This window comes from Cheilinus undulatus, linkage group 11 (assembly GCF_018320785.1).
Source record: "Cheilinus undulatus linkage group 11, ASM1832078v1, whole genome shotgun sequence".
NCBI classification, from domain to species: domain Eukaryota; kingdom Metazoa; phylum Chordata; class Actinopteri; order Labriformes; family Labridae; genus Cheilinus; species Cheilinus undulatus.
This window is the reverse complement of record NC_054875.1, coordinates 14,646,872-14,662,698: the sequence shown is the minus strand read 5'-3', so window position 1 is coordinate 14,662,698 and position 15,827 is coordinate 14,646,872. Positions and strand designations below refer to the sequence as shown.

The following is a 15,827-nucleotide window of genomic DNA, read 5'->3' as shown; positions in this document are numbered from 1 at the left end:
GCTCTGATTGGCCCGTAAAGAAGTGACAGACAGATTGTTCATCCAATCACCCTCCAAGTTTTTTTCAAAGGCTCTGCCCTTTCCCTTTCCCTGTGTATGAGTGGTTTTCCAGATGGATGTGTGAAACAAATCCATCTGGCATGTCACGTTAGGACCACATGAATTTTAAATCCAATGTGTGCATCAGAGTAGAGGCCAGATAGTTGAGAGGACCTTAACCTCAATATAATGCATTCTGCTTCCTCTAAATAATAGCTCAGCTCATCTTCTATGTTTGTATTGAAAAAATCTTTTTACTAGACAGGATCCAGCAGAATTCATGTAGTGCCTAGAAGAAGATAACTGTTCTTTGTAACAGGAATCCTCAGACTGACAGATGATGGTGTTGACAACGCTGCTGCTAATCAGTTAGTCAGTCATCATTCATGTCAATTAGTTAGCTGTCACAACACAACACCATAGGGGAGCTGTTGTCCTTCTTCATCCTGTTTTTTTCTCTTTCTCTGTCCTGTTTTGTTAGAGTAAATAGAGATAAATCCATAAAGCTGAAAATATCTATCAATCATTAACTATCTGAGAGGTTTCCACTTGGTCAAATTGATTTTTTATTAAATACACAGGGTAGGAACTGATTAGTCCTTTTAAAGTACATAAAAAAAATCAAATTACACCAACTGTAAATTTTCATGAGAGAACTTTTATTTTGATTTGATGCCATGCAAAAAAATGACTTGACATAACTGCTGTCTTTAACTACAAATGTATGACTTTTTGTACTGACACTCTTTCTCTTTCTCTCCCTAAAGACTAAGATTGAGACCCCTCCAGCAACAGCGATTGGAGCAAAGGCAGCTCCCGTCATGGCCAACAAAGCAGCCCAGCCCCCACTGACAGGCATAGGTACAGTATAATCTTCAAACATGCACACAGTGATAAGCCCACGACTCCTGTGTCTTACCAGCTGCTTCCCACTCTGCTATTATGTAACCAATGTGTGATGTCTCAACTAATGTGCGATTAATCTGCACATAATCCCACAGTAGAAAAACAGAGAGGGGTTTTGTTTCATGGCAGCAGTTCAGCCTGAGTGTGCTGAGAGACTAGCTACTGAGTCAGCTATCACATTTGGTATTGAGTATTTCACGCCCACTTTACCCCAATGTTTCCAACCTTTTTCAAAGGCAGAGAAATTCTTAATTTTATAGTTGTATCAGTCCATTTCTTGTCATGGTGGCTGCCGTGACACACACGTTTAGTTTTCATTGCTCTAGAAATGCTGGATGTTATGTGAAATAATGCTAAATAAGAAAGTCTGACTACTATTCTGTTGCTGTATCTCATTCATGTTTTTGCTGTTCACTTGTGAGAGATCAGGATTATTTCCAGCCAATGGTTGGGCGTTCCTCCACACAAGCACTGCCCCTAATGTGGATCTTCCTTCTTTCTCCTCTGTACTGCCATCCATCCTATCTTTGTTTTTCAATCTAGGCTCTAAGGCAGCCCCCAGACCAGGAGGAATCGGTAGTGCAGCAGCAGGTCAGCCCGGCATGGAGGGTGAAGGCATGTTGTCCAAGATCCTGCCAGGGGGAGCTGCTGAGCAGGCCGGCAAACTGGGAGAGGGTATGGCACACAAAACACATAAAATCACATTTAAACAAGTAAACAGTGTATTTAATTTGTCAGTAAAGAAATAAAAGGGTATCAGCTATTAGTATTAATAAGTACCATGTTTAAAGCCTAACTGTTTTAGGAAAAAAGGTTTCAGACTGGTTGCTATACTTAATTGATGACTAAATTAACTTTACTTTGGCTGACCTCTAACAGACCTTTTGGCCCTTTGGTTGAACTGATGGTTTACATGTCCTGTTGACAAAAAGATAAACACCTGCAAACAGGAGCAAAACAACTACAAGGACTTTCAACTAGACCCAAAGACAGTGGGGGACTCGAGATTTTTGAGGGGCAGGGGTGAAAATGATACAGAAGGCACCTGCTGTATGTGGTGGGCCACCAGTACACAAAAAAATTGTGGAGAAATACCAGAAAACCCTAGTTAAGATTACAGTTTTTCATTATGTGATTCAAGTGTCTACAACACTGCAATTAAAGCGATGAGGAAGTATTTACTTATTAACATTTTATTTCACAAAGAGAAAGAGGGATGTTGGTGAAAATGAACTGAAGGAGCTAGGACACATTGCATTTGCTCTGCTACTGGTCATGTGCTTGAATTTGCTTGAATTGCTGATTGCTCTTTCTGTTTGTTTTTAATCTTCTGTAAAGAACATTGAGTTTACGCCTGTATGAAATGTGCTATACAAATAAAGTTGAATTGAGTTGAATTGAATGTGCCACACACTTTAGACACACGTTAGAGGACACCAGGGAAGGCACCTAGTTAATTTGATCAATATTTCTCATTTTTCATGACTTGGAAGCTTAACTTTATAAACTTAAAGTTGTTTTTCATGAAATTTGGCCTGGTGGTTCATAACATAGTACCCCTACATACAACAAACCTAAAATACAGATTTCATTAATCACTTTACAGGGACTTGAATCAGGAAAAGCCATTAATCTGATAAAAAGTACGAGTGCGATGTCTACTACTGTTGTGTTGTGCATGTCAGCAGGATCAATGTGAAGAGAAATGCGGGTAGAACAACATTAACATACAAGTGCATACACAGAAGACAGGAAGGCTGTAGGCTGTAGCGATGCAATATACAGTATATAATGATAAAAGATTAACAACCTCATTAATATGTATGCAAAAATAAAGAATGATTGTGCATCCTTCGGTTCAGAATATATTTTAACATTGTTTTCTTGTTTTTTTTCCTCCAGCTATCTCTGGTTTTGGCAAGAAATTCACCTCTTTCTTCTGAGGTGCTAAAATTAAGGTATGCAGTGTCTCTCTTCTTCTATATTTCCTAAATAGTTGTAGAATAGTGTAGAATGCATATTAGAAAAGAAGGTTGAACACAGAATAGATAACTGAAAATGAATTTCTGCTGAGGCTTTATTTCAAACTGTAAAGGTGAGGTTCTTCTAGTTGAAACAGCTTCCCTGTAGCAGGTTTAATTAATAATTCACTAAACACATCTTTCTCTCATTAGTTTCTCATAAGATCTGCTAGTTCTGTTTTAAACACTTGGATTTTTTTAGTATGAATAATTTGATCTCTTAAATAAAACTGACAGAACTGCATTTCAACAGAAGACTGGAAACATTTCTTTTCTTCAAGTGCAACTCGGCATTTGGTGTGAAAAAGAAATCTCTGAGATGCTGCCAGTTTAAAGTCTACTGGGGCATTGACAGAGAGCTGCAGCGTGTTGTGTGTTGACTCTTGTGGGCAGAGAGTTAGCAGCTTAAAGTGGTTTACTTGGAGCAGGCAGTGTGTTCCTAAAGAAATGTCTCAATTCTGTCTCCCCTTTTCTCTGTACCACATGTCCTCATCTCCTCTCTCCTGCGTCCTCCTGCCTGTGACATGGAAAATGATCTCAGAGCAAAATCTTGAAAGATGTCTCTATTCCTAAAATGCTTGGGGGGACGGGGGGCGGGGGGAGGAGGGATGCAAATCAGAGGCCACCACACAATAAAGATATTAGAATTAAAACTTTAGGTATAAATTGAAAAGAACAAGGTTAGGCTTTTCTGACAGGGATCATAAAATAAAGCGGTGAATAACTGACTGACAGATGATGCTTGAAAACGGCAGCTCTGAAGCATAGATGTCTTATCCTGGTAAACTTTTGCTGCCTCGGCTCCTCTCCCCATGAATCCTTTTCTCGTTTCCTTCCATGTATTTCAGGTTGGAGGTACAAGGAGAAGATTGAAGGATGTACAAACTGGCAAATGAATAGAGGCTTATGTCTGAGTGTATGATACCGTCTCTGGCTGTGTTTGTTGTTTTCTGGTCTGCTCTACGTGAGCAGAGTGAAAATTGAACACTGACATTGACAATCTGTTTCTGCTGTGACGCACTGTCTGCATCAAACAGGATGTGTGTTTACAAAGCAGTTTATCACTGCTGAATTCAGGCTATTGTCAGGTAGTGCTACTAAGTCTTTAGTGCATGTACTCTTCACACCGAAAGGGGACTTTTGACTGAGACTGTTGTGAGATGTACTTGAGACTGGACTTCTAAAAGGCATTTCCAGTCAATCAGTCATGATTCTGTAAGGTGCCAAATAACAAATGTTACCTCGTGACACACAGAGATCCATCATAAGTCCACCATAAATAAGCACTGTAGGAACCTTGAGCAGAACCAGACTCATTGCTTTACAGCCATGTTTCAAAATACCAGAAAGATAAATGAAGACAATGAAACAGAGAGGTGTATAGCTACACATGTTGTATACTGTATTGTCAGGCCTGTGCATTAACAGAACCTAATTTAAAGTATTTTGAAATCTGAATGAACTCAGCTTTGAATAGTTCTTCAAGATGTACTGTGTTACATAAGTTTGTTTGTGCCCTTTTGATGGAGAATATTTGACATGTTACTGTACAACCTAAAGTTACAAAGTATATTTTGTTAACTGACTGAATGTACCCATGTCTTTACAGGACTATGTAAATGTGAAATTACAACTTTATGAGGCTTCGTACCAGAAAACCCTGTGAAGTTCCCGCTGCTTTTGTTTTACTCAAAGAGAGAGAGGAAAGAGAGAGAGGAAGATGAACAGAGAGGAGAGCTGAGCATACTGGTGAGTGCTTCAAGTTAATATGGTAAATATGGATAACTGTTGATGGCCTATCAGCCAGTGGGTTCATCATACAAGAGAGCTTATTGTTAAAATCCACTTTAACAAAAGTAGAACTGAAGGTTAGACACAGAGAAACAAAGACTGTTTAGGTTTTTCAGAGACCAAAAAAAGTTGTTGCTTTCATTAACTCTCTTCAACATTGTAATGGAAGAATTTTTGTCATTTACTAAAGCTTTTACTCTCTAATTTGTAAACTTGTACAGTATTAGAAACTCTGCCAAATGCATTTAAATTGTATCAGTTATTGAACAAACTGCATATAGTAGTAAAAATTAGGGATGGACATTATTTGATTTTTTTTGCCTATATTTGATATGCTGATATTTACAGATTAATTTTAGCCGATACCAATATTGACACCAGTTTTTGAGATATGTATTTCAGACCTGAAACTTGAGTCCTTTGAACACATTTTAATGTATAAGGACGAACAAAGAAACAGACCTCAGTTCTTAAAACACACTTTGAAGTTTAAAGACTGAATTGGCGAATGTCTGTTGGTCCAGCCTAAAACTTAACAAACTTTTTAATACAATTGGCTGAGATTTGCAGTGTATAGATATGCTGATACTCACAGCCAAGATATAGCTAGGTTTTAAATTTGATATGTAGCGATACTGATAGTTGCTTTTTTAAGCTAATATCTGCCGATACTGATATCAGGCCGATAATATTGCGCATCCGTAGTAAAAATATTCATTACATTTAATGTAGAACTGTGAGTAACATAATATTAGGATGTGATTGGTCCAATATTGTAAAACGATGTTTTAGATGCCTTGACCTTGTCTTTAATGCAACCTTCTTCCTCCTGCAGCCAACAAGGACTGGAATCCTCTGGATACTTGATGTCTCACGGCTGAGCACACACTGACAGAGAGAACGCACGGATCTCTCTGGCAGGCCAGACAGTAAGTGACCTTTCACTTAACTTATCCCACCAGAGATGTTTCACTTGTTATAGAAACACGTTTTTCATGAAATCTAAATATCTTCTTTGTATCTATGTTTCACCTGTTTTACAATATTTATTTTATTTTATTTTACACGAAGTAATCTTTGCAACAGTGCCTTCTTTTATTGGACCATTATAAAGTCTCAGTGTCAGACAAGTCTGAAGAACTCAGCTTAGGAGAAAAGTCAGCCACATGATAACTGTCATACAATCTTAAACAAAAATACATTGCGTAAATATCACAGTTTTAAAGTTTTTACGAGTTTTTGACCACATGGTGTACTTTGGGGGTCTTCCACTAATAGTGACTTTTTATTTGTCTTAATATTTCCCTAAGGGGAAAGAAAAGCACTTGTGTAATGGGATACATAGTGTTACCAATATCTTGTAAATAAAATGTTGATATTACAACCATTACACTGCTGGTTAATGAGGTATGGTTTTAAAATCCCGGATATGATATGTTAGCCAGTGCTGTCTCGTTTGTTCTGAGCCAGAAGTGACTGTATTTGGAGAAGTATGGACAAACCCTAAGACTTGTCCAAAAGGGGCACCTTTAATTGGCAGCTGTGTTATTTGAGATATAAATCTTTGTCTTATGAAGCACCAGATTTAAATAAAATGTGTGGTTTTTGAAGAAATAAAACTCAGACTCACAAGAGTGTCTGATTTCAGGTGACTGAGGAGGAAAAAAGTCAGTTAAATGTACCGTGCTTTAGTTCAACATTGAACCATGATTGACTAAATGAAATTCATGCTCTATTGTTGAAAACCTCCAGCAAGAAATTCAGACCATAAACTCTTTCAAACATATTTCTAGTTGCAGTTAGTGCAGGTTTGAGGCAGCTTCTCAGGAGGGAAAGTTTTCTGACCTGGCTATGCTCATAGACCAGTTGTTCTCAAATGGTGTGTTAAGGCACACAGGTGTACCCTGAGGCAAGTCTAGGTATGCTGTGGAAATCTGTGCAACATTCATCATTACAACAACATGGTGTGCCTTGAGATTTTGGCTTCATCTTAGGTGTGCCTTGGGCAGAAAAGTCTGAAAACCACTACCATAGACATTACTGAGGTTCTACCGATGCTGTCACACTTTTTCATGGATTAAAAAGCTGTTGATATGCACACAGCTAGCTGCAGTATGACAACAAATCCTGGAAAAAAGAGAACTACAAGTAAGGAGAGATGTAAAAAGATACATTTAGTGGACTTAAAAACTCAGCATTATAATTCTTTGACATGAATGGAAAGGAATTCAAATAATTTGTTTGAACAAACTGATACCTTGTTTGAACTCAGTGCATTCTTGTAACACTAAGTGCATATATATTTTTAAGAGACCTTCAGGGGGTCCCTTACAAAGCATTTATAAAGCCCCGAAGGAAAATACTACTTAGAGCATGAAATCACAAGTTAAATTTTACTCATCCCTTTGCCCTCAGGACATTTGTACATGTATAATCTTCTGTATCACATTTTTTGTCCTGTAGCCAAATTTCCTGTGTCTCTTTTTCCCCTGAGTGCTGCCTGCAGACATGTTGGACTTTGCTCCTGTGTTTTTGAAGCTGTTTTGTTTAGTATTATGCTCCTAAAGCCTTACCATTGTTTTGGTTTGACATTTTAAAGACTGCGTTCAGCTCATCCAAACACAGATCAGATCAATTCCAAGCACATGCCAGTCATTATAAACTCTTTACTGCAAGAACAGCACAGGAGTCAAATGACCTTAACATCATCCAGTGATAAGAAAAATCCATTTACACTGTAAAGTTTGTATAAGAATACTACACTTTTACTATACTGTTAAATACAAATTTAGAAATAAGGCATAGGGGTTTATTTTTAACAAAACAAAACGAAAATCTTTGACAAAAAATGTGCCATGCCAACTTGGCAGACCTGAACAGGCAACTTAATGTTATTCCTCTCTTAGCTCCATGCAGTCCAGAACAAATGAACCTTAAATTAATCTTTGTTGCATAAAACAGCACAGTACTTTACAAAATAAATATTCAATAGATACATATAACACTAAGTTAGAACAAAAGATACAAGATTACGTTCAACTAGTCAAGTTAAAGATGGAGCATAGGCTTACTACCCTGTCAGCTGATCAGAATACCAAAACAAAATTAATCTATTCAGCGCTTTCTGTTTGGCTTGACACTTTTACTGAGTTTTGTGTGAAATAACCTATTGAAATACTGTTTCTGACAAATATATAAAAGTCAGTATTGATGGGCCCTTACCCTACAGGTGTTCTTATATTAGTTATGTTTTAACATTTTCAAAACACCCTCTTCCTTTTGCAATAAGGACCTTTTTCCTATGTTTACAAGATATTTAACAATTTTGTCAGTAGTTAAATATTGACTCAACCAGGCTTTCCTAAACTTCAGTATGCTGCTGCCCAATTTGAGACCTGGAAATCTTATGGGGCCCACAACAACCCTCGTACAACCATAAGATAATACTCAGATATTTATTCTTCATTTTTCATATTTTAGTTTTATAGAAGGGGAATTTCAATGCAAATGCTTTGATTTCAGATACATCAGCATTCCTCTGAAAGTGTTTGTGGGTCACAAAGCACAAGTAATACGCTGCTGGGATTTATTTTGTTTTAATCAGGCATATTTTTTTGTTAATTTCATTCAACAAAATGAAATAATTCCTATTCAATGTGAAATCTTTGACTTACTTTAAAGACTTAAATGAAACACTTACATTTTCTTTTCTAAAATGTATCTCCGTAAATGTTCTTTGTTGCCCAGTCAACTCTTCACAAGGGGCATTAAGGAAGGAAAATACACATTTGTGTGGCATAGTAGGATGTTTACTCAAGTGTCACCAGGTAATCCAATACCAAATAAATTGTGACACCAGTTCCATACATCAGACAAAATATAGGTGACATGATAACTTCTGGCTGTATTTTGTTACTTTTGAGACAAAAATAGTTGCATGTAGTAACAAACGTTTAAAAAGTGATAGCGTTTTGTAAAACTTGTCTGTGGTTTTTAGTTACTGTAAATGACCTCTCACAGCCTACCAACAGAGATACTGTTGGTAGGCTGTGAGAGGCCCACCGGTGGGTCCTGGCCCAAACTTCGTGGAGCACTGGACTAAACCATCAACAGCAGTTACCATGACTCAGCAGTTATCAAGAGCCATAGCAAATAAAGGATGAGATTGAGATGAGACTTAGATCAACACATCTTTAAGAGATGAGATGTGGATGTCAGTAGAGTCAGCGGTGTAAATGTGTGCATGTGTAAGAGCTTAATGTGTGAACGTTGGGTAGAGAATCCCCCTCTTATGGTATTCATGACATCTTGGTCAGATTTCCGAAAGTTTTGAGTTCACGACTTCACAAGTTCAAAAATTGCCAAACATGACACAGGCAGAGAGTCTATCTGAACAAACTGAGGTGACATCTTTCATAGTGACTGGGAGCATTGGGCTCAGGTGCTCCCTGTCAGGCTGATTGGACAGCTAAGCCTACCAGTTATATGCACCTTCAGCACAAGACAAGATAAAGCCTGGAACACACTAGATTGATTTTATTTTAAGGGGCCCCAGAAATGAGGAAAAATTATGATAAATTTGACAGTTTTGTTCATGTGGTGTGTGATTATCAACAAATCAAATCACACACTAACAGATTAATTCACCAACAACTACAGTCTTGACTCTCAAAACTCAAAATATTATGTGCTAAAATGAGACTTTGGAGTAAACAAGCTAAATGTGCCTATCTGTTTGCTACCTGGTACAAACACTGCTGTAGCATGTTTCAGTCCAGCTCCTCTCCTTGTCAGTGTGCCTTTGGTATTTTGTTGTTTTTGCTACAAATCAACAAGTTGATCCTCTCATTTCTGACAGCAATTTAACTTTAAGCTTTATGTTAACTGGGTGTGTTTGTTGTGCCTTCTTCTTCAGTCAGCTAGCCTTTTGATTGGCTCAACTGACCTAGTGTCCCACACAACAAAATATCTCATCCTAAATATTGAACATGTGTAATATCTGCAATTTTAAATCAGGGCAGCCCCAATGTCCTCCGAGCAGATTGGAAAGGGTAGGATCACTCTTAACATACCTCGCACCACAGGAAAGTCTGGCAAGATCATCTTTAGAACCATCCAATAATCAGACGTTTGCTGATTTTGGTCAAGAAAAGGGAATCAGGCCCTCAGTCTGCCTTCAACTCAGTAAACAAGAACTTACTGAGTTGCTGCCATGATAGAGGCTTTTTTTAAAGCATGACAAATAGTTATGATGTAGGATGATGCAGATTTGATGTCTTAATGTTTAAGAATTACCAAAACCTTCTTTTACCTCAACCAAATACTCTAAAGTTGGTTGGTCATAACAAGCAAAGCCACATGAAAATATTGTTTTCTAATAAGCTTAAATTTACTGTACTTAGTAATATGTGTTGACAGTGAATTTGGTCCAAATATGTTGCACTAAATTTGCCTTTCATCATGTGCATTAAGAACCATGTTTATCCATACAAACGTATTTCATTTAACTGGGATTTTCATGCTTGAACATCAGTCGGGACATTTTGTGAGATGTGAATCTGATAAAAGTGAAAATATGTGTTATCTGAGACTGTGCAGAAAAATAGGCAGCAAAAACAAAAATCTGTAGGATGCTTCTTCAGTAGAAGCCTTTTTTTGTCTTGGTGTAGTGCCATTTGAGGATTAGCTGGCATTGATGTTGCAGTTATATTTTGGAGTGTGCTGAATATGTGCTATAAAAGATAATGTAGTGAGTCTGTGTTACTGTGTGCTGTGCAGCCATGCGCTGATTAACGGCCTCATGTGACCGCTGCAGACAGAGCTCCCTTTTCTCCCACACTCTGCTCCCTCTGTCACACATCGCTGCTTTTTCTCTCTCCTTTCCTCTCGCTTTCTCACTTTTATTGCTGTCTTTCTCCTGCCCTGCTCTCTCTGTCAAATAACCACTTTCTAATTCGCTCTCCCTGTCTGTGTCTTCACTTGTTCCTTCTATTACTGAACGGTTCCTCCCCATTTTTCAGCCTTTTCTTCTTTTATCCTGACAACCATGAATAAGTGTCCTGATCATTGATCTCCATTCTCTTCCAGCTCTTTATATTCCCTTTTAGCTTCCTTTTCTATGTGTGCTGGTGCACTATTCAGCCAAATTATATGGATACGCTAATATTACAAGGCTAAAAGTGATGGTTGAATTTGTCATTCCAAAACTATTTATATGTGGCTTTTTAGAGTAGTCTATAACTGTATGGCGGGTTTTGATGACGCTTAAAAACATGGCTGCAGGAATTTCTTCTTATTCAGACACATTATGGTTTGTGAGGTGAGCCCAGTAGTTTTGGAATAGCGCACAGTTCACTATTCTTGTCTTCTCAGGTGTATCATATGTAGTTTACAGGTCCATAATGGGGGAACTCTGACAACCACTATTAATCTGTCACACATAGGAAAATAACTGATATCAGTGGAGCACTCCCAAGTTGATGAGGGATGAGGCTTTTTGGTAACACTGTTCCAATAATGTTTATTTATTGGTGACTAATCAGTGCCTGGACACTTGTGTGTTAATGTATACATGTATTTATTAATGCATCATTACCACATCAGCAACTTATATAAGGTCAATATGATACACAAACCAAGTATATGGTTATACAAGTATTATATGATCAAAACAACCTTTGTATCAGTTACTATTACTGTAATCATGTCATCCATGGATAGTTTTCCTATCATCATCAATCAATACGTGTTTCAATTACCACAATAGGCCAAAGCACCTGTACTCTTCATTTTTAGTTCATAATAGTGCCGTACCGAGTGAAGTTTCATAATGATAATATATGATATATAATAATATAAATATATGAATATCTCTCTCTCCCTCTTTCTCTCTCTCTCTCTCTCTCCCTCTCTCTCTCTTCATATATACATTCCTGTTTGCACACAGCTTTCCTGTCAAAGAAACATTGATTTTGAAAAACTCTAAATAGCAGGTCGGGAGATGAAGAGTTCCGATGCCCTCTGCGTTTTTTTTCCTGTGAAATTAACAAAGTTTCTTAAAAAAAAAAACTCTTACTTCAACATATCTCTCTCCCATGTAGCTAAAGTGAGTTTTTCCAAGTATTCACCAGAGACTAGCAGCATAGAAAACATGGTGACATGGTGTCATAGCTTATTTTGTTCTTGCTTACTGTTGAGATAAACCCAGTGAAAGCAAACAAAGACATTGTCTTTGTTAATTGGATTCGGATCGAATGTGAATGTGAGGGTATTGAAATAAGTTGGTTATTAAGTTAGGGATGGGCTAATATATTTCACTGTTTTTTTTAAAAAACATTTTTTATGAATAGATTAAGAGAAGTGCCCTTTTTCTCACTTGAGCCCCTGTTGCCCCAAATGTATGTGCACATCCCTGAACAACAGTATAGCCAGTACTTGTAAGCTTGCATGACTTGGGGAATGCCTAAAAACTGTAATCATAAATGACCTTCATTAGATTAATAATAAGTTTCATAGCAGCTTGTAGAATAATTCATGCATCACTCATTCTGTTGATTTTGCATTAGTTGCAGATGTGGTTATCATTTATAGCTCAGTGTGTCACTAGTTACCTCTGGGAAGAGACGTGAATTTTTCCGTAGCACTGGTGAAGCCAGCGCTTAGCCTTAAACAATTTCCAGGCAGAACTTCCTTTTCCGTACGGCGTTAACATCTACAATGTAAAGGCTGCCATTTATTATGTTTCCAAAACAGGGCCATTCATCTGATGAGCCCCAGTAGACTGAATGTAAGATACAACAGCTTTACTCACTCTCAGTTCAGCGGTATAAGCCTGGAAATAAACTTTTGTTATAGAGGCTTTCTCATAGTTAACCCTTTAAAGGCTGAATACACAAATTATAGCCAGAAAATTCTAATTTTTTTAAACTGAAATGTTTATTTCACCTCCTACTGAAATCCAAAAAAAACCACAAAATTTCCATAAAATTTATATATTTTTTGTATCCCATTGGATACTTTAGGTGTTTTTGGTAACTCATAATCTACTTGGGGGCATTTTTATCATTTATCAGATTGTATTCAGAATTTTTTTTTCAGTTATTTATTATATTGATTAGATAGAGGTATCATTAAAGTGTATAATATGATACAACAGGCTTTAAGGGGTTAAGGTGAAAGTCTGCCAAATTAGAGATGCAGATTGTAAAAAGTAAAAGTCAAGCTTTGTGAGGTTTCTTCTTAACAGTAGATGAAAGCAACTTTGAATTGCATGTTTTTTAATCGAGTTTGGTTCAGTCCTTTGTGATGCATTTCAGGTAGTTAGGGACTCTAACCGCTTGTCGACTTCAGACAAAGTGTCAAGCAGATTTTTTACTCAAGTTTAAATATTTGATATACAATGGGTTGTTATAGCACTTTGGTGCACATATTTGTTTCTAAGGGGTATGCATGGGATGTCACAGTCAGTGTGGGTCTGGAGTAAACAGTAACAGCATTATTTCAGCTGAAAAGTGTTGTCTTTTTAATAGCTGCATCTTGGTAATGTTCAGTGCAGTCAGTTCAGATCCTCAGCTGATAGAATAGGTTTATAGAAATGTTTGGAGCCGTAACAGTATGCTAGTAAAGACACAAGACAGCTTGGACTACAAATTTAAAAAAATAAAGAAACCGGAGCACTTACAGTGAAAATCACAACTCCCTTCTATAAATTCTGCATCTCTGTAAATAGAGATAATTGATTATCAAATGATTATGATTAAGTACCCAACTTTCCATCAGTGCTATTCCATTCATAGGAGCATTTTAGTATTGACTGTTTTGCCTGAGGACATAAAAATGAACCGCCAACCTTACAGTTAAGAGAGCCAGTTCCACCACTGATCTGTGGCCACCCCTGAATGGGTATTCATTATGAATTGATCAATTATTGTCATTGGAACAGTATTGTAAAGTGCCTTTCTAGTCCTAACCGTGAGAAATAACCCCCTGACCACATGAACACTACAGCACATATCCATATACTTTAGGCCACAGAGGTTTTTTCCCTTCCTCCCTCCGTCTCTCAGATCAGTGAGTCAGCTAGTGTGTTATTGTTTGTCTGTGCTCATATTCAAATATCTTTGTGTGTGTGGTTTTCTGTGTTTTTATGTTTGTGTATTTGTTGTGTATCAGCCCTTTGGGGGCTTGTTCTCAGAGGAACAGATTAAGTCTGGTCCTGAGCACATATAAATATGCAGCATGCTAATCTGGGTCAGTCACAGTGGGAAGAAAGGCAGTGATTCTGAAAGGATGGGTATATCATTTAGGAAACATGTTGCTGCTTGTTCTACCAGGAAACGAGAGTTCATGGAGAGGCCAAACACTCACAGGGATAAATACTCTTATACCTGATACCTTTCTGGCTTAAATGAAATTAACTGTGCTTCTTGTTTTTGTACCCTTTAATTATTATACACAAATCACTGCCTTGGGGTTATAACCTCTTATCTCCAAAATCACCACTTTTCAGGGAAGAGAGAAAATGCTGTATTTTTCAAACAGTTTAACACTGAATGGCCCCACTCACAAATGTAAAGGGTGGCCAACAGCACTGATTTATGAACAAAAAAAATCCTGAACAGGAGGTTATGGCCTGACACCAGAAAAATATACCACATATCTCGTTGTATGATGATTCATAAATCCCAGCAGCTTTCAGTTTCACACCACTGGCAGTACTTGTAATTAGTCTCATCTGTACCTTCATGTGAAATCTATTGAAACATTAGTGCTTAAAAACAATTTTTTAAAGGAAATCAGGTTAAAATTAATGACACTTCATTTTAGATTTTCAGGATGATCACTGGCTGGCAGCAGGATCACCTCATTCTCAACACTGCTGTTTCCACCAACCTAGGGGATACTAGGCAAACAATACTGTACCTGCAGACTCTACAGACTAATGTGAATACTGATCATGATAATAATAATTACACACACACACACACATTGAAAATACATTTGATTATGACTCACAGTCACAGGAGCGCTCATGGGGTTTGTTGAAGCTTATGTAGATTTGTTGTGTGGTAAAAATACAATTTTCAGCGGTATTTTTCAGTAGCATATTAAACATGATACAATCTTCCTAGTTTGGTAATCCAAATGTTGCCAGTATAATAGTGCGCTTTAGACAGTGTGGTGTTTTTTGCATGCAGTATGTGGTACTTAAACAAAAAGTGACCAGTATTGGATGTTCAGGACCTCAATTTTTGTTGCTATGGTATTGATATTGTTTGATTTATAAGCATTGTATCAACGTTTAGAATTCTGGTGTCATGACAAACCTTCCACCTTACATCTTACAGCTTATCAAATAAAATTGGGAAAAATAAATATCATTTTCTTGAGGAATATTGAATATTAAACTAACTAAACAACATTAAATTCAATACCTTCACAGTTGAATGAGCTGTTGGAGTAACTGTAGCTCCTGAAGGACTATGTATAATTCCTTCATGTATTTCATTTCCTGCTGCAGTTGCAGCAGCTTTGCTGCAGATGTAATATTTCTTAGTGGCAGCTGAGTAGCTCTGCCTTTTCTCTCTGATTTCAGCTACCTTTCTTAAAATTAAGGTACCTGCTTCAGGACAATGTGTAGTTCTTACTTTTACTTTTATACAAATAAATCATCAAAGACCCCTTCAAGGGAAACTATTCAAGCCATTTACCTTAGAAAGCTAATTTGAAGTTCTGGATTATTCAGGTGACTCTAGTCCTCTTATTTGAGGCAGCAGTGTAACATGGGCTGTTCCTGTTGTATTGATAGAGTCTGACTCAGCATGGGCTGTCATGGTTTCCCTGTGACCTCTGGCCCTGTTCTATTTTTGCCTTTTAAAGGTCTGTCACAGCTGAAATAGCTATTGAAAATGATTATTATTCTTTTTCCTTTGACTTTCCTTTTGTAGTGCAGAGACATTTATTTTTTACTCCATTTATAGTTTGAAAACAAACAGAATTCTCCTTTTTTCTAGATTTTCATTTCCAAAGTCATTATTGTTGTATGCATTGACACAGAAGATCACAGGATAA

The 15,827-nt window shown here is 37.3% G+C and overlaps 1 protein-coding gene across 1 annotated transcript in view; it reads left to right on the top strand.

Moving 5' to 3' along the window:
- bsna (bassoon presynaptic cytomatrix protein a) overlaps nt 1-15,827 on the top strand; it is a 181,444-nt gene that overhangs the window by 155,589 nt on the left and 10,028 nt on the right. Inside the window, exons 12-16 of the mRNA XM_041798685.1 lie at nt 807-900; nt 1,489-1,620; nt 2,848-2,903; nt 4,576-4,715; nt 5,593-5,686. Of these exons, the coding sequence (XP_041654619.1) occupies nt 807-900; nt 1,489-1,620; nt 2,848-2,888 (267 nt within the window). The 3' untranslated portion in view covers nt 2,889-2,903; nt 4,576-4,715; nt 5,593-5,686. The remainder of the gene's footprint in view (nt 1-806; nt 901-1,488; nt 1,621-2,847; nt 2,904-4,575; nt 4,716-5,592; nt 5,687-15,827) is intronic.